Consider the following 25980-nt stretch of genomic DNA (forward strand, 5'->3'; position numbering starts at 1 on the left):
TGGTGGCTGCCTCCCCGCGGGGCCGAGCTGCGCCTGAGGCAAGGAGCGGAGGCCGCTCGGAGCTGCCCTGGACGGGGACCAGCCACGGGGCGCAGGGCGCACGGACTGAGAGCTGCGGGGCCGGGTGAGTGGCCGCCACAGGCAGCGGGAGGAGCGGGAAGAGCGGGAGGGCGGCCCCGGCGCGGGGGAACAGGTGGCCGGGCCGGGCGCTTTGTGTCCCTTCCCTCCGCTGTCCCCGCTTCGTCCGGAGGCGGAGGCGGGAGCCCGGGAACCGCTGGCACGGGGCTGGGGCGCGGCGGTGTGGGGTGTGGGGGTCCCCCGGCCCGGGCTTAACAAAGGGCGCGTGGCCCCAGCCGGGGGAGGCCTCGAGATCGGGGCCGAGCCCCGGGGACCCCGATTTCCTGGAGGTTTGCCGTTTCATTCTTCTCCCCATTTCTTTTAGAGGTCTGCGGCTTGGTGCATGAGGGGCCCGCAGCAGCGCGGCGGCGGTGGGGATGGTTCGGGCCGTGGAGCCGGAGTGGCCTGGGTTCTGGTGAGGCGTGACAGTCTATCATGACTGTGTTCAGGCAGGAAAACGTGGACGACTACTACGACACCGGCGAGGAACTGGGCAGGTACCAGGAAGGGGTGCGGAAGCGCTCGGGGTGGGGGGCAGTGCGCGGTAAACAGATTCTGCTTAAGCCAGGCGTGCCTCCGGCCCTTTTCAGAGATGTGCGGACGGTAGAGGAAGCCGTGCCTAACCCGCGAAGGCCGGGAACCAGGGATAAACTGCCTGATCCGAGGGCTGGAGAGGCAGTTCACAGTGCAGTTACTGCGCAGAGTGTGGTCAGAATCCCTGGACAAGAACAGACTTCATTGTGTGCTTTAACTCATGTCAGCCTTCTCCCTTCTAAGACAATGAGGCAAACCCTAAGACTCTTAACTGCAACTGGAGGGGCCGCCTATGTGTGATTTAAGCAGAGTACAAGTTAATTAATGGGCGTTTAAAATTTTAATACTCACCCCTTGTGCTGAATTTTCAGTGCAACACCGATCAGGATTGGTAGGTAGTTGTGGAACTTGGCAGATGTTGGCCTTGGATTTTGAAACTTATTCCAACCAGGAATTGGACTTGGTGTCTTCGATTTCATTTATGGCCGCAGTCTATATTCAGAGCCTTCCAGCACACAGTGGGAGCTGAGATGCTGAGCAGAGTGTGTTAGTGTCTAGGTGCACAAAGAAGATTTCTCTGGCAGCATTGGGCTGCTGGGTGACTTTCCATTAATCCACCGAGTTTATTGATCTCTGCTTTATGTGAGCAAATAGCTCGGTGTTCATACTCTATTTAAAATTTGGCGTGTGGAATTTGTGTGTTGGCATTGTGACTAAAGCAGGTAAAAGGATTTATAAACAAACATAGTTGAAGTTACTCACACAGTGTGTGTATTGAAATTTGTATTTTTCCATATATACCCAATGGCGTCATACCAAGCTTTTTTTCTGCATGGAAAGGAAATTAAAAAACAAAAAAGACCCACACCCTCTATTACCAGATAGGATTTTGGAAGATACCTAACTAAAGCTTTAAAATATTTCAGATAGCCCAGGAATGAAAAAGATCTTTTAAAAAGTTATAGCAGAGCGTTTATGTGTGTCAGTGTAGACTTGAGGCGTCTATAGAGCCTGTGCTTAGGGAGAGAGAATACTATTATCTTAAATCTTAATGAGTGACTAAAAGGCAAGGCTCCAAAAGATCGCATTTCATGGATATGGTTAAGATTGAGGTTGAGAGTGTGCAGTTGAAATACGTGACTTAACTGGAATTCAGCCACTTTCCTCCTGTGGTTCATAGCAAGATGAGTGTGTGGGATTTTCCCAGGGGGTTAGAAAATAAAAAGGGTGAAAAAAAATTGATTCCACTTTTGTAAGGTTGCCAGATTCTATAAATTATCTTGCAAAAAGAGATGGTAAAAATTAGGTGAGATGATTGTTTTACGAATAAAATATATTGACTTTGTTTCCCTTACGGTCCTTGTATGGAATTTTGTGTTAAGAGAAGGGAGGGGCTTGCCTGGGGTTGGCAAATGGATTTCTGATCTTCGTTGCGTGGGTGTGGAGACAAGGGAGCTTTGCTCATTTGTTTCTAACGTTTCACTGTGATTTTTACTCTGTCTACATTTCTGTGTGTAACTCTTCTCTTCTCCATGCAAGACTAAGTGATGAGTTGTTTATTAAATCATTTGTGTGACCTAGGAAGTTTGAAGAAGCGCTTTGGAGAGGTTGGGAGTTGGGTAATTTTAAGAAAGAAAAGGTGCGTACTCAGCTACTGTGATAGCTGCTCTTGTTTTTACCAAAAGACGAAGCACATGGTAGGCTTTTTCTAAGGCTGTGCTTTTGTGTCTGTCTTGGAGATCATCCCTTCTGCCAAAGAGGCTTTGATGTACGGTGTACAGGTAGAGATGTCTCTGGAAGACCGGGAGTGGAGCAGGGCTCGAGGGCAGAGCAATGCAAACAGACGGGCACGTGGCCCGAATGGAGGGTGATGCTAATCTCTGAGCGGTTACCAGCCTTCAGTGTCTAAAACTTTAGGTTATCCATGAGCCTGTGTACCCGCCACATACGTGCCGGTGCCCATGGAGGCCAGAAGAGGGTATTGGATCCCCTGGAGCTGGAGAACAGGCTGTTATGAGCCACCTGGTGTGAGTGTTGAACTCAGGTCCTCTAGAAGATCAGCAAGCACTCAACCACTGAGCTGTCTCTAGCCCCACCTAGGTTTGTTTAGTAATCCTTAAATACAGCTGTTCATCTCATAAATGGACCAAGAAAATTCTCATCTAGAAAAGATGTGTTTTAGGGAAGTAGGGTACACTATTGTTGTGGGTTTTTACTCTTTGGGGGGCCCGCCACCCAACTCCCAAATAAATCACATACAGAGGTTTTTTTCTTGCTCTGGTAAGCTAAAGGGAGTCTTGGCTCTTCGCTAGTGCTCTGATCTCTTGGGCTTTTAACTCTGTATTTGGCTCTCTGTTTCTTATTTAATAAGACTGTTTAGAATTTCGTCTACATTGCCTAAGACTGTAAAACTTCCTGTTGACTGCTAAGAACTTTAAAACTACTGTGTTTTTTGCAGGAGTGACAGATGAGACCCACCAATTGACAAAAAGCATAGACTAAAACCCAACTTTGCAGGTCATAACTGATAAGCCCAATGCTTATTTCATAAAAGTTGTGAAAATCAAGTCATATAAGGTGTAGAAACAGTTTATAAGGCTTAAACAAGAACAGATAATCTTATCTGTGGAAAAGACCACAACAGATAGATGTCTGGGACAGGCTGATAGCTTGGTGGGCCACTTGGAAAGAGAAGGTGGCCACTGTGTGAAAAGGGTCTTAGTGGAGACCTTGGAGTCTTTGGCCTCTTTGATTCAGATTAATGTAGCCTTAGGCTGGAGCTCTGTCCTTCCAAGCAGAGGCAGAGGGGACCATTGTCTCTAGGAGATTTTGGTGCCTTTCAGTGCTCACTTGAGGAGGCAGTCTAGCATTTCTGCCCTTCTCCTGGGAGGCTGAACGAAGTGCTCCTTCCATGGTATGTGGTGCTCCCCAAGAGGAGTTCTGATGAGAGCACCTTTTCAGGGCTGCTGTGCTAGGTTGTTTTAATAGTGTACACTGGCTGCTTCTCTCGGCTGGGGATTTGGGCAGCTGCTTGCTGGCTTGCCCACCATTGGCCCTAGTTGTACTCTTGGCTGTCACTGAGCTTGACCTGTGAGTTTCTTGGGCTCCTCCTAGTCCACTGCTTTGCTGAGGGACTAGCCATGTCTTCTGTCTCGTGGTCTGACTAACCTTACTCGGTCTGACTGAGGTCTGCTTCCTTAATAACTCTTATGATAATTTTAAAAAGAGTTGTTTATTATTATTATTAGTGTGTGTGTGTGTGTGTGTGTGTGTGTGTGTGTACAGTGTGTGTGCAGGAGTGCTCAGCTGTGCACATGTGTAGAGTACAGAAAAGAGCACCAGGTTCCTTCTTCTGTCACTGCGCGCCTGTCCCTTTAAAGCAGGCTCTTTCTCCTGACCTGGGCTCACATTTTCTTAGGTAGGCTAGCAGCCAGCAGATCTCAACTATTCTCCTTCCTCCACTTTTCTCTTCAGAGCTGGAGTGGCAGGAGTGTGTGGGATGCCTAGCATGTGTGAGTGTGGGGATTTGAACTCCTGGCTCCCTGGATTACACAGCAAGCACCCCCAAGCCCTGTGGCATCTCTGCAGCCATTCCATGGTTACAGGAGCCAGATGGATGACTGGTCTGAAGGCCCAGGTCCCCTGGGTTTCACAATACTGTTCATCTTGATTCTTGCAGCTTGCTTGGGAATTCTTTCTAGGTGTGCTCTGGTCCAGTGTCACTGTGATCCTTTCTCTACAGGATGTGCTGTGTGCTGAAGACACAAGGCCAGTATAAACATGAATGAATTGACTCCAAGCTACCAGGGCAGCTGAACAGAGAGGACTTAAGGTTTAGCTGGTGGTTGCAGATGTGATGCTATTAATGCAGAGTGGACTTGCCTTGGTGCACTTCTTTGGACACTTTCATTTATAGGGTCATAGGTGAATTAGAGGCAATGGCCTTGGATTTCTGACACATAGTCACTGTCTAATGTTCATTTAATAACCTTTCTGTATCATGACAGGTGTCACCCTGCACAGTAATAGCCTGCTTGATTTCCCAGGGAGCAATGACCTTGGACGTTTTCACCATGTTTTCATTTTTTTTTTTTTTTTTTTTTTTCCATCACAGGCAATTTATTTTGTTCTATTCATTCACAGTTAATACAGAAACATGTTTTCATTTTTGTGCTGAATTAAATGCATAGTATTTAGTAGATGTTCAGAAAATGTGTGGTGATTGACTGCATGGGTCCTTGGGAGAAGTATAGATGTGCACCTTGAGAAAGTAGTGACCATGATGAAGACACACTGGAGATGTCAAAGCTGCAGCTCATGAGAATAAGGCCTTCACATTTGCATTCTCTGCTACCCAACAGCGAGAAGCATGGCTGCCCAAATTTCCAAGAGATCAGCTTTAAGCAAAACAAATGGGGTGGAGTATTAAGTATTTCACATTGGCTTGGATGGTGGTTAGAGGCTTACAGTTCAGATTTATTACCTTCCTCATTTGGCATAAAATCCATAGGTGTTTTAATTGAAAATAAGAAATAGTAGAAAGGCAGTGGAAGGCAGGCATGAGGTTGGTGGTGGTAGTGGGGGAAGTTTGGCTATGGGAGGTTTGTGTTCTGCTCCTGGGCCTGAACTTAGGTTCAATGTGGCCAATAGCAGAGGGGGTTTGGAGCTGGCTTTCTGGCCCTGCACGCGTGCCTTTCCATTCTGTGCATGTGTCTTATCTTGCCTCTAGGAACCTGAGGGGTTAGGCGTGTTGACATACCCCAGGAAAACAAAGAAAACTGAATGCTGAGGGGTGCTCACATTCATTCCGCGAGCTAAGTGCATTTCTCTAGGAGAGGGAACATTTGTGTATCTTGCTGTGTGTGTGTCCCTTGCCTCCCAGCAATTGTCACTCCTTGAAGGTGTGGACCATTTCCCTCCAGGTCAGGTGGTGGGGAGAGGTGGGTGAGTGGGTGGAGAGGCATAGCATCTACTGCAGGACACCTCCTCAGATGAGGTCAGGGACTTGGGGTGCAGGCTGACAAAGTCAGGGCTCTATTGACCCACTCATCAGGGAAATGTATCCTTAATTCTGAGCCAGTTGCTCTGTATACCCAACCTAAACATGATGTCATTAGAGATACATGTCTGATCACGAGAGACAGGAGACCCTTGGCACTAGGCAACCTGAGGCCTCAAGGACTGTAGCGTGGAGGAAGCCTAGGTGGTCAGTTCCCTCCCTTCTGCTCAGTGTTTCATCACAGTAGCTTTCCAAGGCAGCTGGTTAGTACTTGATGAGAGATCATCTAAGGACCCTGGCCCAGGCTGAGCTATTGTCTGTAATGTTTAAGCTGTGGTGATCACCCCCTTCCCAGAGTCAATTTAAATTGGACAGCTCTGCATGACCATGCAACCCAGCAGATATGATGCAGAGGATGGTTGAGAATAGCATATGGGTTATCTTGGCCTTTCTGGGGACAGAATACTTGATGAAAACACCTAAGGGTTTTTTCTCTCATAGTTTCACAAGTTTCAGCCCACCACGACAGGGAAGACGGCAGAGAATGTCAGTGCATGGCATCAAGAAAGCGTGCCAGGTAGTGGTGGACCCAGAGGACTGGGCTACAGCTGGAGGTCAGGCTGTATGTAGTCTTTGAAGCCCCACTCTAGTGACATACTTCCTTTAGTTAGACTCCACCTCCTAAAAGTTCCCCAATCTCAAAATGTAACAGCATTCACTTCGCAGAAGGATTTCATAGAAACCACCAAAGTTAGCGGCCACTGCTCTTCTGAATGCGAGAGCTCCCTCAGGTCTTAAGGATGCTCTATCTCACCTTCCCCTTGTGGCTTGTGCCCTGCATGTGGCATCAGCACACTATGCTTAGTCAAGTCCCAAAGTTAATAGTTCAGTATTTTAGAAACTTGACTAAACTCTTATGTTGTATTTAACTTCTTAGCATCCTAATGTGGTGGACTCTGGTCTCCATCCCCTGGATCCACCTCCTAACTGACCTACAGGTTTTCATTTCATGGTCATTCTAGCTCAGACTTGGTGTGTGATCATTTAGGATTTTACAGGAAGGTGAAATTCAATTGACTTGCTTTGATTTTCTGGGATAACCCAGCAGACCAAAGTGCATCTCCTTGGCCTCCAAGGAGGTTTCACAGCAATGTGTTATTAGTAGCAAGTCTTCATGTTCCTTTCTTGACATTCTAAGTGGCCTTTAAGTATGCAGTTAGGATATGATAGAGAAAAGAAGGTGAGCATTTGATTTTCTGTCCTCCTACTAAAATAGTTTAAATAATAATATATATAAATAATAACCTTCCCTGACTTGCATCTTCCTTAGGAAAAATAAAAGGTGTGCCTGTAACCCCAGTGCTGGGCCGAGGGAGACAGGGCCTCCCGGAATGTAGTGTCCTTCTCTGGCCCGCTTCCACGAAAGCTCAAGCAAGCACACACCCTTGTGTATGCATCATGCGTATCCCCACACCATTACCTTAGGCTGTTTGTATAAGGTGTGAATGAAACAAGTGAATGTTATGTTTAGACTTGGGTTTCTTCACTGAGCTAACTCCTTATGTATATGCAACTCTTTTAAAATCTGAAAAGAAGAAGAAAAAAGAAATCCTAAACACTTAGGGTCCTAGTTGTTTTGGAAAAGGGCCTTTCTATACATACTTTCACGTGCAAGAATGAACAGATTTCAATTGCTGAATATTTCTGTCAATAGTTTATTTTTCTGCTTTTCAAACTGTATAACCTTTTTTATTTTTTGAAGAACTGGAGATTGAACCCTGGACCTTGTGCTGTACCGTTAAGCCGCAGCCTCAACCTACCTTTGATTTTTGGTGTATGTGTGTGCATATATGTGCACATTTATGTGGATGAAGGTCCATGATAAGTATGTGGAGGCCACAGGTCATTCTTCAGGAGCTGTCTGCCTTGTTTTTTGAGACAGGATCTCACAGGAACTTAGAGCTGATGGCTGTACTGGTTAAGCTGTCTTGGACCCTTCCACAAGTCCCTGCCTCCCCAGCACGGGCTTTATAAGTGTCTACTACGACGCGTGACTCAGGGTTAGGGACTAAACTCAGGTCCCTGTGTTCTGTGGCAAGCACTTTACTGACTGAGCCGTCTCCCCAAACCCACCTTTCATTTTTTTTTTTTTTTAAACTTAAGACAGGGTCTCACCCTGTATTCCTGACTGGCCCGGAACTCACTTTGTAGACCAGGATGAACTCAAATCGCCTGCCTCTGCCTGCTGAGTGCTGGGACTAGAGGTGTGCACCACAAACCTGGCCGAGTCTTACTTTTAGTGTAAAATTGTCCAGACTGTTTTAGACATTGTGACGATCTCCTTTGCCTGGCCTGCAGTGTCGGGTTTTCCAGTTGAAGAAGTTGAAAGTGAGTGAATAATCAGTGTTGTTCTCTTGTCCCATCCTGGGGAGGGTTGGATTTTTCTTCCGAGCTCTTATCTATCTGCTTAGTAACTCAGAGGTCTGTCTGTGGCCCAGCCATACAGGAGAGAGATGGGAGAGGAGGTCATTGTTAGTGTTGGCTCAGTTCTGATGCCATCCTCCCTTGGGAAGGTCTGCTGCATTGTCATCCCTCTCCATGGACAGCTCTCCCTCCCCCCATGGACAGTTCATCCCTCCCCCCATGGACAGCTCTCTCTCCCCCCATGTACAGTTCATCCCTCCCCCCATGGACAGTTCATCCCTCCCCCCATGCACAGCTCTCCCCCCCCCCCCATGGACAGTTCATCCCTCCCCCCATGGACAGCTCTCCCTCCCCCACTGGACAGCTCTCCCTCCCCATGCACAGCTCTCCCCCCCCCCATGGACAGCTCTCCCTCCCCATGGACAGCTCTCCCTCCCCATGGACAGCTCTCCCTCCCCATGGACAGCTCTCCCCTCCCCATGGACAGCTCTCCCTCCCCATGGACAGCTCTCCCTCCCCATGGACAGCTCTCCCTCCCCATGGACAGCTCTCCCTCCCCATGGACAGCTCTCCCTCCCCATGGACAGCTCTCCCTCCCCCCATGTACAGCTCTCCCTCCCCCCATGTACAGCTCTCCCTCCCCATGTACAGTTCATCCCTACCCCCATGCACAGCTCTCCCCCCCCCCCATGTACAGTTCATCCCTCCCCATGCACAGCTCTCCCTCCCCATGGACAGCTCTCTCTCCCCATGGACAGCTCTCCCCTCCCCATGGACAGCTCTCCCCTCTCCTCTTCTGTGTTTGTGTTTGGGAGAGGGATGAGGTTAAATCTGCTGCTTTTCAGGAGAGCTGCAGGTGCAGAGGTGTGTGTGTCCTGTAGAAGACAGACTCAACAGATGAAGGCTAAAGTTAAAGATGAACTCACATGTGTTGCACACAGATGCTGCCCTAGAAATCTGATGGGCCAACAGGTACCAGCTGTGATTGAACTTCCCTGGTCTGAAAACGTGAGATCCGATGTGTTCAGGAATCCCACTTACTTGATGATGGACATGATGCTTAAAGTGTTAGTTTAGATTTTCACATGAGGAAAGCTTAATTGGCGAGTTCATCAAATATTCCAAAGTGTAACAAATCTATGACCTCTGGTGCACTCCCAGCCTCAAGTGCCACAGGTAAGGGACACTCAACTTATAATATTTTATTAACTCATCAACCAGATAGAAATCATCCTGCCAGAAGATTCCTCTGTACATCTGGGATAGGATGTAAAAAGTTGTTTGAGCCAGAGAGGTGAGGGAGTTGGTGAAGTGTTCCTTGTGTAAGCATGAGGACCTGAGTTCAGATCCCCAACCCCCAGGTAGAAATTGGGTGAGACAGCAGGTGTGTGCCTATAATTCTAGCACTGGGGAGTTGGAGATGGCAAGATCCCTGGGGTTTGCTGGCCAGTTAGTCTAGCAGGACCAGTGAGCCTCAGGCTTAGTGAGGGACCCGGTCTCAAAAAATATGGAGAGAACAGGTGAGGAATATTCCCAGTGTCAGTCTCAGACCTCAGGCCTCCACATGCAGGTACACCTGTATACACACATACAAACCTGTATACATCACATGTGCAAGCATTGTATACACACACACACACACACACACACACACACACACACAAATGTGTATACATCACATGTGCAAGCATTGTACACACACACAAATGTGTATACATCACATGTGCAAGCATTGTACACACACAGACATAAATATGTATACATCACATGTGCAAGCATTGTACACACACAGACATAAATGTGTATACATCACATGTGCATTGTACACACATACACATAAATGTGTATACATCACATGTGCAAGCATTGTATACACACACAAATGTGTATACATCACATGTGCAAACATTGTATAAACACACAAATGTGTATACATCACATGTGCAAGCATTGTGTACACACATAAATGTGTATACATCATATGTGCAAGCATTGTACACACACAAATGTGTATACATCACATGTGCAAGCATCGTACACACACATACTCTTTATAAGGTATTGCTTCTCTGAGTGTCTATAATTAGTGTGCACTGCTGTCAGACATGTTAGACACTCCTCACTCCGTGGTTGTGTTTTCAGATAACCAATGGGATGATTTCCATCCTCCTCCACTTGGAGAAGTCGTTTCCTCCTGGATCTATCTGCCTCTTGCCATCCATGTGTGCCAGTGTGTCTCTGAGAGAGGAGGGGGACTGACTAACTGTAAATTGGTTTTGGGTCTGTTTGTATTTCTGTCTTCTTACTTCTTCATTGCACTCAGGTTCTGGTCTCAGCTCCTGGTGGCTGTGGCAGGGGTCCCTCACCTCATCTTTGTTCACACCTGTCCCCTCTACTTCTTTCTGCCCCTTTGGCTCAGCCTGCTGGGTGGGTTGTGAGCCTTTTTAAGCATGCGTCTGTCTGCTCTGTGCTGTCTGTCTGCCCTGTGCCATCTGCCTGTCCTCTAGGCTGGGCTCCCTAGGTCTTGGTGAGTGCCTTTGTGGTGTACTGGTGGTTCTTGGAGCATCCCTGAGACACCTGGCTGGGCATTTGAAAGCTGCTATTGGAGGTAGAACTTAAGGAATACAGTCGCCAGTCCACCCCGACCACAGGAGGAAAGAACCGGGAGGCTCTGCTAAGAAGGGAAGGGTTACAAAAGGAAACCATGTGAGAGGATGATCGAGAGGGAGCCATGCTTGGTTAGAAGGCTTCCTGACCTGCTTGGAGGGGTGGTCACCCCAAGACTACGTGTCAGCATGTAAATTCCTGTTTTTAATGTGGCCTTTTTTTTTTTTTTTTTCTTTTGAGACATGGTTTCTCTCTCTAGCTCTGACTGTCCTGGAACTCACTCGGTAGACCAGACTGGATTTGAACTCACAGAGATCCACCTGCCTCTGCCTCCCAAATGCTGGGATTAAAGGCGTGCACCACTACTGCTCGACTTAATATGACACTCCTAACTTCTCTGAAGCAGATAATATCTTTTCCTAGCTCACGTCTTAATTTTTAAAACCAGCTGAAGTGGCCAGATGCAACACTAGGGATTTGATGATGGGAAAGTAGATTGATTTATGTTATGGATCTTTATGCAGGGGAGAGTCTGAGCTGAATGCCTGCAATCCCTGATGAGAAAAACCTGCTATAGAAAGTAAGAAACAGGGCAGATCAGAGGTTCCATTCATTCTTGACATGGACTGATTTGAGATGTGAAAATGGGTGCTGGGCCAAGTCAGATCTGCCTTTGCCAAGAAAAGTCCATTAGGTTGGTAGATGAAAGGTTGAATTGTTCAGATTTGCTAATGGCCAGGCTATGCCAGCTGCTGGGGCAATGGCCACGGATGCTGCTGAGTGGCCGTCCCTGTAAGTGGCCTGAAGTAGCATATGGCTTGTTTAGGGAACATGGCTGCTGAAGGGCAGACTGCTCTAGAGGAGTCTTCCTTATTTGGGGGCCCATTGTAGGATATCTTTAGTTTATAATGACAGTGCTATGCAGGGCAAGAGAGATGCTCAGTAGTTAAAAGCACTGGCTGCTCTTGCAGAGGACCTGGATTCAGTTCCCAGCACCCACATAACTCACAGTCATCTGTTAAGTCCAATTCCGGGGGATCTGACACCCTCTTCTGGCTCCTGAGGGCATTAGACACACACGGGGTACACAGATATGGATGCAGACAGAACATGCATAACTTTTCAAGTGAGGTAAAGAAAGATGAAAATATTTTTAGAATCTGATCAAGTTATTCTGATTTGAATATTTCCTCATTTTTTGTTTTAATTCATCGATCCAGCTTCCTGTGTGTGAGAGAGACACACATGCAAACTGGTGAGTTTAGGAGAATATACAGAGTGTCTCTGTCTACATATCCACCAAGAAACTGAAGTTAAGATGTGAAGGAAGGGCACAAGGAGCCTGAGATTCTCTAGGGACCACCACTAGACCAGCAGTTGGAGGTCGATTAGAAGTCACCATTTGCCAGGTAGTGGTGGCGGAGGCGGCGCATGCCTTTATTCCCAGCACGTGGGAGGCAGAAGCAGGCAGATCTCTTGGAGTTCAAGTCTAGCCTGGTCTACAGAGAGTATTCCAGGATAGCCAGGGCTACCTAAAGGAACACTGTCTTGAAAGAAAAAAGAGAATAGAAGTCAACATTTCTTTCTTTTTTTCTTTCCTTCCTTCCATCTTTTTTTTTTTTTTTTTGGACTGGGTTTCTCTGTGTAGCTCTGGCTGTCCTGGAACTCGCTCTGTAGACCGACCAGGCTGGCCTACAGAGATGCACCTGCCTCTGCCTCCCAAGTGTTGGGATCAAAGTTGTATGTTGGGTGGGGCCTCCTGTGCATTGTGCATGCCTCCATCTGCTGTAGGCCATTGAGCATCGCACCCCACCTATGACACAAAGAAATGCCTGCCGCCATGGCTAAGTCTGCTGTGGGAGCAGAATCCTTTCTCTATCCAGTGGGAGTCACTCAGTTACAGGATCAAGACACGAGTCTTGACTGATAGGTACAGGGGCCGAAGGCAAGGAAAGCCTGTGCACGATAGGCGGAAAGAAGTCTGTGAACTTCTGGTGGACTGAACTAAAAGAAAGATTTGAACTTGGAGGTCCAGGGCTGGGACATAAAGACTCAAGGCTTGGGACAGTTTCCCCGGGCCTGTTTGGCTGCTCCTGAGTCCTTGCCTCTGTCACTGCTTGGCTGGGACTGAGGGTAAGGCCTGGAGACCCTGGCAGCTTGACTTCCTGTGCCGGCGTGGCAAAGGTGGAGTTACTTTCTTTCCTCATGCTTGTCACTGCTGTAATTAAATATGCTGTCTGTGGAATCGCTTCTGGAAGGTCTTGGATGAGGGGTTCAAGGAGGGACCCTGGGACAGATTGTTGTAGGGTATGGAGTTCATTACAAGAGTTTTTACAGACGGGTAACAGCATGGAAGAGTCTATGAGGAGAGTTCAACCCCCAGCACCGAGGCAGACTGTGGCCCGGGCTCAGAAGAGTGGAAATCCGGGCTCTCGGGGCAGAAATGGATGTTCTTTTCTCACCTTTCTGAGGGTGGGGGAGGTTTCACAGCACAGCTGGATTCCTAGGCTCTTGGCAGGGAAGAGGGTGGGGAGCAGGATGTGTGGCCCTCAGAACCCTCTGAGGTAAATTCACTCCCGAGGTGAGACAGCTGATCCCGGGAGGTCTGCTATTTAGAGAGTCACAGACAATGTCTCTGTAGGGTGCCTGCCAGTCAGGGCTTCTGCAGGTGTTCAGGCTGAGCTGCAGCTGGGTCTGGATTCTAGAGTCTTACATTCCAGCCTTTTGTTTATATTAAGAAAGAGTCAGGAATGATCTTTACCGGAAAAGGAGATAGAGGAAGAGACGCAAGGGTTTGTGGATGTCGACTCAGTCTACCTAAGTTGGAGAGGGATCAAGATGGAGGCTGTGGCCTCTAGGCCAAAGGCTGGCCTTTGTATTTCCCATCAAGACAATGAAATGGAGTCCAAGTGGCACGCTGGACAGTGTTCTGCGTGAGCTGGATCAGCACGCAGATTAAGGAGGGACCTATCGGTGGATTTAAAGTGCAAGTAACCCCAAATGGAGGTCTGTTTGTTTGTTTGGTGTGTGTACGTTAATTTAGAATTTCATCCAAATTATACTTAATAAGGAAATTCCAAAGACAATGAAACACCCAAAGAAAAACACTCTTAAGATAGTGGAAACATTTAATTCTTTAATTTTTATTTTAAGCTTTTTTATTTTTATTTATTTTATTTACTTATAATTACGTGTATGTGTGTGCCTGGGTTTGAGTAGGCACGTGCATGCAGGTGCACATCTTCTGGGGCTGGAGTGATAGGAGACTGAGGAGTCCAGCATGAGTGTTGGAAACCAAACCTGGGTCTCAGCAAGAGTATGGAGGTCTCCTAACCCCATACCATCTCAGACCAATCATTTCAAATGTGGAAACTTGCCTTAAACAAGGCAGGGGTCTGGGTAAATAAACAGCTTTATAAAAACTTGATTAAATAAGGGCATGAAATCACCTTTACTTGTACCAAATCCAGAACATCACTTTATTATTTAGGTATATACTGAGCAAAATTTTAGGCATCCTTTAAACATGGCAGGCTTTAAGAAATATAAAAGTAAAGCTCTTTCTTTAGGTTGGAGAGGGTCTTTGAATCAGTGAAGTCCTCTGTTGTCTTTGCTCCCCAGAAGTTTATAGTGGAGGACCCACAGTCAGTGGCAGGTCTTTACTTAACTGTCAATATAGAGGACTGAAGATCATAGGCCCAATGAAATTTTGAATAATATGCCAGATTTATCCAGCATAGTTTTATGATCCTGCTATAATTTACTCAGCATGTCTCGAAGTAGAAGTAATTCTTTGTAACTGATTTTTCCGATCCAGACAACATTTATTTGGCATTTAGAGAAACACAGTACAGACTTTAAATGTCTTATTTAGTAAATGGATAAACTAAATCTCGGAGTTTCTAAGCAGGTTTTGTGAACATCACTTAAGAGCACATCAACCTTAAAAAACACAATAACTTTGTTGTTGTAAACAGAGTGTTAACATTATATCTCTGTGTGGGGGGAACTTGAAAGTGTCTCTTCTCTAAGACTACACTTCTGTGATTCAGGGCTGTGTCTCTCCCATTCTCCTGTCAGCCCATCCACTGGCCTGGAATCATTTCACTCAGTTTTTGAGTGACTCGAAGGAATGGAAGGTTCATAGCAGCTGCTGGGTGAACCACACCCCACATGATTAAGTGGGACAGACACAAACAAGAAGCTGGAGAATTAATTAGAAGAAAACAACAACTGTCCAGTTCAGTGGCAGGGAGGCCTGCTGAGAATCACAGTGCTTTTATAATTCACAAATGCCTGGGGGAATCAGGGTTGGGATTGTATTAGTGAGACCGGCATTGACTGCACTGTGGAAATGTAACATCCGCGGAAGGAAGGCCTTGGGCACTCTGTATATGGGATGCGATGGTGTTCTCCTCTGGGTGAGAAGGCAAAAGTAAGGGAGTTCCATTGTCTCACGAATAATCTATTGTATTTGGCTATCAGGGCACCAACAGGCACACCTTTTTGCAAGTATCAGTTGAGTTGAATCCTGCAGATCAGCGCCTCTTGGGGATCTTCTGTTTCTGGCTTGGCAATTTTTTCTGTGCAGATAAATATTTTAAGAGTTCGGGGCCACATGGCTTCTGTTTCAACACTGGTTGAACTTCAGAACGTACACAGAGAACCCATGTCTGGATGCCTGTGGGTGTTCTCTGATTAAAAAAAACGGGCAGAGAGATTTCAGCCTGTGTCCCATAATTAGCCAACTTGCTCTCTGTTTTACTGACATATTAAACCAAGACTCTGAGATATGACATAATTCAGTTGGCCAGAATGGGAGAGGGTCTGACCTAAGACTTAGAGTTGAACCTGTTTGTTTACTTCTTGGTCTCAGGGCCCACCCTGGGGATCTTTCCTCCTTGTTGCTAACAACTAGCCTCACCTGTTTCGGTGACAACTATGTCCTGCAATGTCAGCTGCGCCTCAAGCTTCTCCACTGCTCCAGGCACTCAGCTCTGACTCAGCTGAACCCCCAAGGACAGCACAAAGCACTGCTTGGGACAGTTGTGAGACTCAAGAAGTCTCCTCTACAGCGCCTCCTTGCATGGCAAGGGTCACGGATAAACCTGGCAACTGGATACTAGTGAAATGTCCACACTGCTGAAGTGGCTCCCGATTCTGCCCTTGTGCTTGTGTGGAGCTGGGGTCTCTGGGCCCACTCTCTTCGGTGTCTCCACTGGGTTCCAGCCAGAGGTCGACTGTGGCCACCCCTCATTGCGTACTGCCAGACTCCAGGCGAGAGCATGGATGGGGTGGCCGTCTCTGGGGTCTGAGCCCCTCACCAGAACTGTCCCGGTTCCCCATTTTCCCTTCGTCCAGTCTGTGGTTTTCTAAAGTGGGGCTCATTGCTCTGATCTTCATGACTGCTTTTAACCTGCTTGCTGTTGTTCATGGTGATTGTTTTCAGTCCAAGCTAGAGAAATCCTTGCTTTCTGCCTTTGCAGCAAGTGGGATGGGGTGAGTAACCATGGGGAGCCCCGCATGGGGGAGCTTTTAAAGGTAACCTGCTCAACTCTGAGGGCCTCTGGCAGGAAGAGGTGAAGTATGTTTCCTGATGGCTGAGCCCTGGGCTCTGGCACTTGTTTCAGATCTGCCGAGAAGACTCTGGAAGGCACTTCTTGTGGAAGTGGGTTGGAGATGGTTTGGTAGGGGCCAAAAGGCCTGGTGCTAATGAGGAGGCCTGTTAAAGGGAAGGGAGTTTGCTGTGGGAAACTGGACTGTATCCTTGTGGTCCAGAAGCGTGGGGTGGTGAAGTGCACACTGGCACCGCTGGCAACACAGGGACGGGGTTGATGCCATGTCTGTGGTGAGCTAGTCACCAGCACATGCCACTTTGGGAAAGAAATACCATCAGCTGTCTCAGTCCTGACCCCACACTCCCACCAGCTTAACATAACAGGAAGCCCGGCAGGGAACAGGGTGGTGTCCTGTGCAGGGAAAAGGGAAGAACAGATTGATGGGTGGAGAAGGGTGGACAGAGGGAGAATAACCAGGAAGGGGCGTCCACCAGTGATAACAGGGAAATGAGGACTGGCTGGCTTTGCTGTCCTTCCCTGTTGGTGCCGGTGTTGGGTATCTGTGTTGTCAATACCCCGAACTCATTGCTTCTGGTATACTGCATGTCCTGCACACTCATTTCTGAGCATCAAAGTAGTGTTCTCCACAGGCAAATGTGTGCTGCCATGCTGCTCCAACTCACACTCTCCATTCTCTTGTGTTTGCACATGCATATGTGCGTGGTTATATTTTTGGACCACTAGGGCCAGAACATGAGCTCTGGCAGCCCTCATATGCCAGGTTGGGCCGCCCAACCCAAATAAGCCAATTGAACAAACTAGTGAGAGTGAAGAGCAGAAAATGGAGAGATGTTCAATGTGGCGGTGCTGGGAAGAGGAACAGAGAGATCCTGTGTCCCCCCTACCCACAGTCTGTCTTGTGGGGAGGGCAACAGGAAACCAGACTGGGTGAAGGTGTGGTCTCTTAGCCCATCATCATCGTCTAATGACAATCTCCTTTAAGGCCGTCTGACAAGTTACAAATACTGTGAGGAAAACCCCCACAGGCTCCAGCCTTTCCCCACATGAGGTTCCTGGGGAAAATTCCAACCCTTGGGGGTGCATTGCCTCAAAAGTGATAGCCAAGGAGGATACAAGTATCTCTTTAGAGTGTCTTCATGCCTGTCGGGATGATGACAGTACCCACGGTAAGAGTCATAGGCAATTTGTTTCCAGCCTCTTGCTAGGAGAAGGTACTTCAGCAATAACAGACTGATAGTCAGGTCTGTTAATTAGGACACTGGGAACTGAAAGACTGAAGCCATAGTTCTTTATGTTTGTTGTTTGTTTTGCTTTTGAGACCTGATTATGCTATGTAGCCAGCTTAGGCTGACCTTGAATTTCTAATCTCCTGTTTTAGGCTCATCAGTGCTGTGATGGGTTCTAGGAATCTTAAAAGTAGACTAACTATTGTCAGTCTCACTGGGAGTAAGATCAATGTGTTGACTGACACATCTGCACATCCCTATTCATTGTAAGGACTACATAGCTGAAATCACAGGATGGAATACATGCACAGATAAAATGTGCCGCATGCAGAAGTCTGTCCCAAAGTTTTCATGAGGGTTGGTTCCAGGATCTCCTACAAATAACTAAACTCACAGACATTGTGGGCAGACATTTCATATTGAATGCATATCTTCCTGTGTACTTGAAATCACTTCCAGGCTACTACTAATCGTTAATGTAATGCAGATGTTATGTAAAGTTGTCTTATACTGCATTGTCTAGGAAACAGTGGCAGGAAACAAGTCTGCACATGTTTGGTGTAGACGTGGCTGTTGCAGGCCTGGTTACATGGTTCATGTATGACCTGAGGTTGGCTGAATCTAAGGATCCATAGAATGTACGTGGTAGCCCAGCCTACCGACCTTAAGTTAAAGCCAGCCTAGACTGTGTAATGAAATTTGTCCTGAAAACAAATCACAAAAGCATACTATGTTTGTACATGCTTCCGTTCTCAGAGCACCTGTGAGGCGCTAGCCTGTGAGGGTTCAGCTCCCTGCTGACGAGGCTGGAGAGGGGCTCAGTCAGTTGATGAATTCTTTCCCAGGATCCCTGTTTACACTGGCTTTTCTCACCATAGGACTCAGATAACACACTTCAATTCCAAATCCTACAAAGAAGGCAAGCCTAGTTAGAATACAGTGTGTTCAACTCATTTTTATTGCAGAAGGGGGAAGGGGCTCCTTGTTCTGATGTACATGTGCCACACATGTCTGTGGTCACACTGTCCCTCAGTACAGCTGCTTGCTGGGAATCTTCCTGTTCAAAGATGGAGCAAGGAACATGGTGGTGAGCCTGTGCTCTGAGACCTCGAAGGGACTAGCCAGCCCCACAGCCCTGTCAATCACACTATTTTTAATGATGCTTGAAGCTGAGGTGTCAAAAAGGAAGATTTTAGTACTGAGCTGATTTCTTCCTGGTAACTTTTAATTGATTCTAGTACATGCGGAAAGGTGTGTAGTGGGTTCTGAAAGCATAGGATGTAATTGTGGACTGGGGTGCTCTGTGGGACATGCTCCAAGATGCAACCAGGGAGAAGAGCTTTGCAGCAGGATCCTGTGAGGGAGCTGGCGGAAGGGAAAATCTGTTTGGGAGTCTTGCCAGCAGGACAAGGTGTGAATTAGCCTCGAAGGCACCCAGGGGGGAGGGAAAGAAGTGTCAGTTGTGAGGCTGTGGAAGGATCTGGGGAGATGGAAAGGGACAGCGGGGGACATAGCAGTTTCCAGCCCCATGCAGCTCGTCCCTTCCTGTGATGACAAAAGGGTGGAAGACAGGAAGATACAGCAAGGCACAGGAAAGGCTGGGAGAAAGTGTTTACAGATGACTTTGTGCTGTGTGTTGGGGGACGAACTCTGATACTGGTAATAATTGTGTAGCTTACTTGCTTACTTAGTTTTTTTTGACCCTTGCTGCTGCTGGTGATTTGGTGCTTTTATGTATCAGGAAAACAGAAGTCAAAGAAAATAGGTCTGAGAGAGAAGAGTTAATTGAAGGGTGAAATAAAACGTCCCACATCTGAAAATTTAAAAAAAAAAAAATCTCGAATTTCCTGTGATCTCAGTTAACTTGTTTAGCAAGTAAAATTCATGTAAATATTTCAAAATCCAACTCCCCTCATCCCCCCACAGGCAACTTGAAACCCTTATAGTTGTAGGAATTTCTGGTAAGGAATAAATATCCCACCTCTGTGTGGGCAAGCGTGCATGTATTCATGTAGGTTTGTACATGTATATAGGGCTGTACTTATAGATGAGTATACACATATACTCAACCATTGTCTATGATATACACTAGAAATGTACATATGCACACATGGTTACATCTTTCTTCGTGGCCAGCCCGTGGCTGACTGTTGTTTGAACAAAAACTGTTGGCTCTTCCCTAGCCTTTTTTGCCATCACGCCTGAGAACTGACCACTGTTGGGCACATTCATTACACTGATCCTCATCCGGCTCCAGCCCCAGCAGTGGCTCTAGCTGTCCTTTTACCTCGCATTGTCCTCTCATGACTGGCTCTGTCCTGTCCAACAGCAGCCAGCTCCTGAAAAGCAACCTGTCAGCTCTTTTCAGCCCCAGCAGGCCCCAGGACATCACCAGGCCTCATCATACTTACTCCTGGACCTGAGGAGGCGTGGGATATGCAGTGAGTCGGTGGGTAGTGGTGCGATGGAGGAGCTAGGCTCCCAAGCTAGTTGAGGGGACTCTGGTTCCTGCCCAGGAGGATAGTGCTCAGCTGGAAGTAAGGAATGACAGGAAAAGGGCACCAGGGACTGGACTGGTCCAGAGCTAGGCTGGCCAGGGCCTTGCCATCTGGGGGATGTGGCCCTCAGGCGTGGCACACGGGGAAGAGGAGACCAGTTCCTCAGTGTCCTTTCCTTCTGACTTCCTTTCTTTGCCTGCCATTTTTTTTTTTTTTTTTTTTTTTTTTTTTTGGTTTTTCAAGACAGGGTTTCTCTGTGTAGCTTTGCGCCTTTCCTGGAACTCACTTGGTAGCCCAGGTTGGCCTCGAACTCACAGGGATCCGCCTGCCTCTGCCTCCCGAGTGCTGGGATTAAAGGCGTGCGCCACCACCGCCCGGCCTTTGCCTGCCATTTTTATGACCTCATCTTTGAGGAAAGGGCATGCCTCTTGTCCAGCAGCTTGGTGCTTTATGGTTGTCATCCATACAAACTGGGGCGACTTACGAGGAAGTAGGGATTCATACACCTGCTCTTGGATAGGTCCCTTTATGTCTTCTGCATTTAAGTAGGTGATATGTTCAGGTAGTTTTAACCACAGAGAATATCCTTATGCTCTCTGATAGCTATCTCTTCTTGGGGATCAGTCCAAATTTACTCTATGCGTCTGTAAGTCAGGGAACTCAAGAATAAATGTTTTCTTGTTTTAACCACACAGTGTTCTAGTTCGCTTTCTGTTGCTGTGTGAAAGTCTGCTGGTGGTGTGTGGTGCGTCCACTGAGGGGGTGGATCAAATAGGACCAAGTTCCTGGGACAGAGTGTACTGCCTTAGACAAAATGTGCCCCAGGGACAAGTACTTTATGCACCTACCTACATGGAGGCTGGGCTGGGCCTGGAGACCCAGGTGGGGGCTGGGCTGGGCCTGGAAAACTGTGGGTGTTCTGAGCTTTCTGCTAATTGGCTGGCAGTGGCCTGAGTCAGGTCTGTCTAATCTCTGGATCCACGACCCAGTAGCACATGGGACCTCTCTATCCAGTCGTCCAGGGCTCTCTCTGTCAATCCGGGTGTTTGGCCCTCCATTGCCTTCCCTTCAGGACACCTGGGAAGGGCCCAGGGCTTTGAGCTTGGGGCTTGCTTTATGTCTGGGGGTGGGATAGCGCCAGTGCTGTGTGGTTTGCCAGGTAATGTGGAAAAGGATGGGAGACACATGCACAAGACTTTGAAATTCCAAGATTCTCAGTCCTGAAGGGCCTGGGATGGGTTACCTTCCAACTTCTTCACAGCCTCCAGGGGTTGCACACATTTCTGGGGGACACGGTAATCATCAGGCAATAACTGTTCCAACTTCAAACTGTCTGAGTGGTACACCTCAAAGTCCACATGTCCTATAGCCCAGAGAAGACCTTAGCCAGAAATCATAAAAGTGGAAGAAGTCCTTCTGTGTACGAGTGAGTGGGTGGATTCCAGAACTTTCTGTATCTGTTTTTCACTCTGTCTAGCACAGTGCATAACTAAAATGAGTTAAATAAATGAATGACAGACGTCATCCCAATATGACCTGAGGTGGTCCTTGACTGGACACACGTGGGGGTGTGTGGGTCTTCCAGCCTGCTTGCACTGTCAAAGCAGTCCCACTGTGAACTACCCAGATCTGTCTGTGGCTGTTCCTCTTAGTGTGCCTGCCTGCATGGGCACCAGGCCAGGGAGCTCAGCCATTTCTCTTCTCCATGGGTGAGTGCTCTGTTACTGAGATAAGTACAGATAGAGGCTGTAAGTTTGTTTTTAAGATGTTAAAATGCAGTTTACCTAAAACAGTAGCTATTTAAATTGTTTATAGGCTTTTGCTCATTTGCTGACTACTGCTCACGTTTCTTACGCTTTACTTTAAACACTATTTTATTTTATGTGTTTGCCCTCGTGTGTGGCTGGTGTGCATGGAGACAGAAAAGGGTATTGGATCCCTCGAACTGGAGTTACAGTGGTTGTGAGCTGCCATGTGAGTGCTGGGAACTGAACCCTGGTTATGTGCAAGAGCAGCCAGTGCTGCTTTCAACCACTGAGCCATCTTTGCAGCCCCAAGGTATACCTTAGATAAATAGCAACATTCATGCTTTCTGCTATACAGTTCTGAGTTTTAGTAAATGCATAGACTCATGGAACATGTAGTATTTCCCATCCATGCCTTGTATAGCTTTCATCCCCCCATCCCTTGCAGGTAATTTTCAGTTTTTGTTCTGGTTATTCTGTCATTTTCCAGGAACAGAATCACAGCATGTGTGCTTTTTCAGTTTGGCTGGCATAATGCATTTGGACTTGTGTATATAGTTGCCTATATTCATAGTCTGCCCCCTTTTGTTGCTGAATCGTACTCTATTGTGAAGTTTATCCATTTACAGCTGTGGGACATGTGGGTTTCTGTAGCATGTTACAGTGATCAGTTATCCATGATCAAGCTCAGCAAATATCAATATTTTAAGAATTATTATGCTATAAGTATTCTATTTCCTTTTTAGTTATTTAGAAGTCTTGTACTGTGCTTGATTTTTAAAATTATCTTAGATGTGAAAGAGAAGACTGTAGTCAGTGCTGTTTGTGCCATGACTGCCTTTGACCCCAGGCGTCCACTGGGGGGTTTGTATCTCGTCCTCTATGGGTGAGCAGGGATTACTGTGCTGGTCTTTGGTTTTCTACTACTAGTAGATGGCATGCCTGCTAGATAGTTAGCATTAACAAACATGTTTGATATCGCTTTTGAAGGCAAAGACTTGTGTATCACGCGGTCCCTCTAATTATGCACCATGTGTCCTTTATGATGGTGATGGTGGTGGTCCCGTTGTCACCCATGTTTCACCATTCTGGTGACATCTTACCGTACACCATCCTTAATTGTTATCCACTGCGCTCTCTTGTGTGTGACAGACCTTCTCTGCTGTTGATCAAATTTGGAAATGTTAGATGAACATTTCTCTGAAAATACAGAATCCATAGGAAACAATGATCTCTTTATGCTGCTTTCTACTCCAAAGACAGTTGGGGAACAGCAAGACTCCTTAGCACTGCCAGCTGGGGAGGTAGACTGGAGCAGGAGTCCACTGAACACGTGTCCCTTAGCTAGGAGACTGGACACTGATGAAGTGGGGTAGGTGCTGCTGTTGGTTGTCGCTAATTATTGTCCATGAATTATGAAAATAAATTCTATTCACGGTCTCCAAAAGCTAAGCCAGGTGTACAGCTTCACACTTCAGGGAGGAACGTGTCAGTTGGCTTTCTTTCAGGTAACATGGTACTTATTGGTGTCCTACTGACCCACACAAGTCCAAATAGTCACTATTTAAACAAGGTCTGTATTTTCTGAGAATGCGTTTCTGGAGCAGATGAGGTGGAATGTGGCCCCCAGCAAGTTTATGCCTTGTAAGGTCAGTCTTTAGCATGCTGGTGTTTTGGTGGTTAGAACCAGGTCAATGGAATGTAATAACATCATGGGGGCTCCATTTTTAATGAATGGATTAATGCAGTTGTGTGGGAGTTGTCAGGTCTCATGGGAAGGGACTAGTTCCAAAGAGTGGTTATCTGGCCCTTCTCTGGCCTCTCCCTTCCTGTCTATCCCTGTGATCTCTCACACTTGCCTGTGTTCCTGCCAAGGTGCCATCCGCCATGTTGAGATGTAGCTAGAAGGTCTTCAGTGCAGGTGGAGCAGACGAGGGCTAGCCAGTTTTGGGATTTCCAGTCTTCAAAATTCTGAGTTGAATAAATCTCTTATCTGTAGCTAGCCTCAGGTGTTCTGTAATAGTAGTGGAAAGTGGATGAGAGAGAAACAAGAAGCTTGTTGGTTTCTGATGCTGCATCTGCTCTCTCAGAACCTAGCACATGGTAGTACTTGCAGCAGAGGCTTGGTGCTGCAGCAATCTTCCTGCTTCATCATCGCGGCTCTCTGGGCTGGCGGAGAAGATCGTGTTCTGCACTGGTACAGCCTGCAACAGCTAGGCACTAGCAAGCACAAAACAGAGCTCACTCCAGCTGAGGTAGACTCCCTTCCTGGAATTTGATATCTTCTGAAGCCAGGTCTGTAAAGAGGGTAATTTGGGGAGAGAGCCCCAAAGCCTTTAAAAGACACTTGAGTGGGTGCACATTTAGTATCGATTTCCATTAACAAGTGTCCCAAAACAGCAACCTTGTATTTTTCTTGGAGACTTTCCAAGCACAGAGCTGTTCTTTGAGCAGATACTGGCTGGATTATTGGGGCTTCCTGGGGTGATTCTTCTCAGCCCTCTTTTCTTACAAGTGACATTTCAAATACTTACATGATGAAGCACATTAAGCCTGGAGAAAATCCTAGGCTGGGAAGTGATCTTATGGAGACAGTGTTGTCTGCAGCTGGTCCTTTACTGAGCAGAATGCAGAAAGGGCTAATTCTCCTTTGAGGCTGCAGTCTTCTGACCTGGGAATGGAAAATTAAGTTTCAGAAACATTCCCTTTGCACATGTGCATCCCATCCCACAGTATTTCAGATAGCTGTGCATAGATGGTGTGAATTCCACACAGGAAGCTAAACTAACAGCACTAAGTAGGGACAGGCTAAAGCTAGCTGATTGAATGCTTGTTTTTATTTGGCCTGGGAAAAGAGACCCTTGTTAGGCTAAACACACCAATTTTTTTTTTCCCATTAGGAGCCCCTGTTACTGTGTATCATCTAGTCTGTCTTTCTGGAATGTTCTCCCCATCAAGAACCACATACTTGACACTGACCTTCTTCTAAGTTTGTTCAGCACTCCCTTACTCAGTGACATCAGGACTGATTGCTCCATCAAAAGTACTTCTCCTTATTTGCAAAGATGGCAAAATCATCGAAATGTCAGCTCCTAACTGTTAGGCGTAGTGTAGATGCTTGTGTGGATAAAAGGTGTGTGGAATAGTGTTTGGGTTACCCCAAAGCCGAAGGAAAGGGCCAGGTGGCTCTGGGGGAGACAGAGCCTTGCATCCTGTGTGCAGATGGCATCTTTTACCGACAAGTGAGGCCACCCAGTGAGGCTACCAGAGTAGAGGAGCCGTGTGAGGAGTCCTGAGGAGGAGAGCCAAGGCGTGGATGCTGCCCCTTGTCCCATGTGGTTTCTTCCCCGCTCCACGGCCCCTCTTTGTCACTTTCAGCGTCTTGGAAATGTTTGGTGTGGAGGAGGGTCTGATGCCGCTCCACCTGTCAGGAGCAGTGCGTTCCCACCTCCAGAAGCCTGTCTGGAGAGCAGCCTTGGAGATCTGTGCAGACTGAAGCAGAGGCTGTGACTTCAGCAGCCCTGGCTGCGCTCGAAGCAGCCCTGTTACTATTATCACAGCCCAAGCTTTCTTCCCAGCATCTTGGGACTGGCCGGACAGCCTGCTGGTGACGTCCTCTTTGCCGACAAGATGTAAATGATTCTGTGTGCCCTGTTGCTGCTATTGCTTTCACTGTGACTTATACCATGGCAGCTGAATTTCCCAGTGTGAGGAATAAACTGGGCCTTCAACTTGTCCTTTCCGTGTAGGTAGCTGGCAGAAGTCCAGACGAAACAGCTGACTTTCAATGCCTGTGCTTTACCATCCATCCCTGCAGGCATCCTGTAAGGGAGCTTGGGTTTTAAATCTGCGGGTTGATTTCAAGTTGGTTTTAGGCAGGGCAGTGGTGGCGCACGCCTTTAATCCCAGCACTCGGGAGGCAGAGCCAGGTGGATCTCTGTGAGTTCGAGGCCAGACTGGTCTATAGAGCGGGATCCAGGACAGGCACCAAAACTACACAGAGAAACCCTGTCTCAAAAAACAAAAACAAAAAAACAAAAAAAACAAACCAAATCAAAACAAAAAACCAACCAACCAACCAAACAAACAAAACCTCAAGTTGGTTTTAGGGAGAGTTTCAATCAAGCACAGTAACAATATTAGCCTCTCTAAAAGTCACATAAAACATAGCCACCTTTTTGGACCCATTTTGAAAGTGAAGAGAAAGTTATTAATCTGCAGCTACTGGCTTCATATTGATAACTGATGAAA

At 47.2% G+C, this 25980-nt stretch overlaps 1 protein-coding gene across 3 annotated transcripts in view; it reads left to right on the forward strand.

Annotated features, from left to right (window-relative positions):
- Positions 1-477: 477 nt before the first annotated feature.
- Positions 478-25980, forward strand: part of Dapk1 (death associated protein kinase 1) — a 159019-nt gene continuing 133516 nt past the window's right edge. For all 3 annotated transcript variants that reach the window (XM_076573521.1, XM_076573519.1, XM_006981704.4), the window contains exon 1: positions 478-614. Coding sequence is in view for 2 of the 3 variants with exons in the window: in XM_076573519.1 (XP_076429634.1) it covers positions 553-614 (62 nt within the window). In the remaining variant the exon portion in view is untranslated. The remainder of the gene's footprint in view (positions 615-25980) is intronic.

The sequence above is a fragment of the Peromyscus maniculatus genome, chromosome 5, assembly GCF_049852395.1.
Source record: "Peromyscus maniculatus bairdii isolate BWxNUB_F1_BW_parent chromosome 5, HU_Pman_BW_mat_3.1, whole genome shotgun sequence".
Lineage (NCBI taxonomy): Eukaryota > Metazoa > Chordata > Mammalia > Rodentia > Cricetidae > Peromyscus > Peromyscus maniculatus.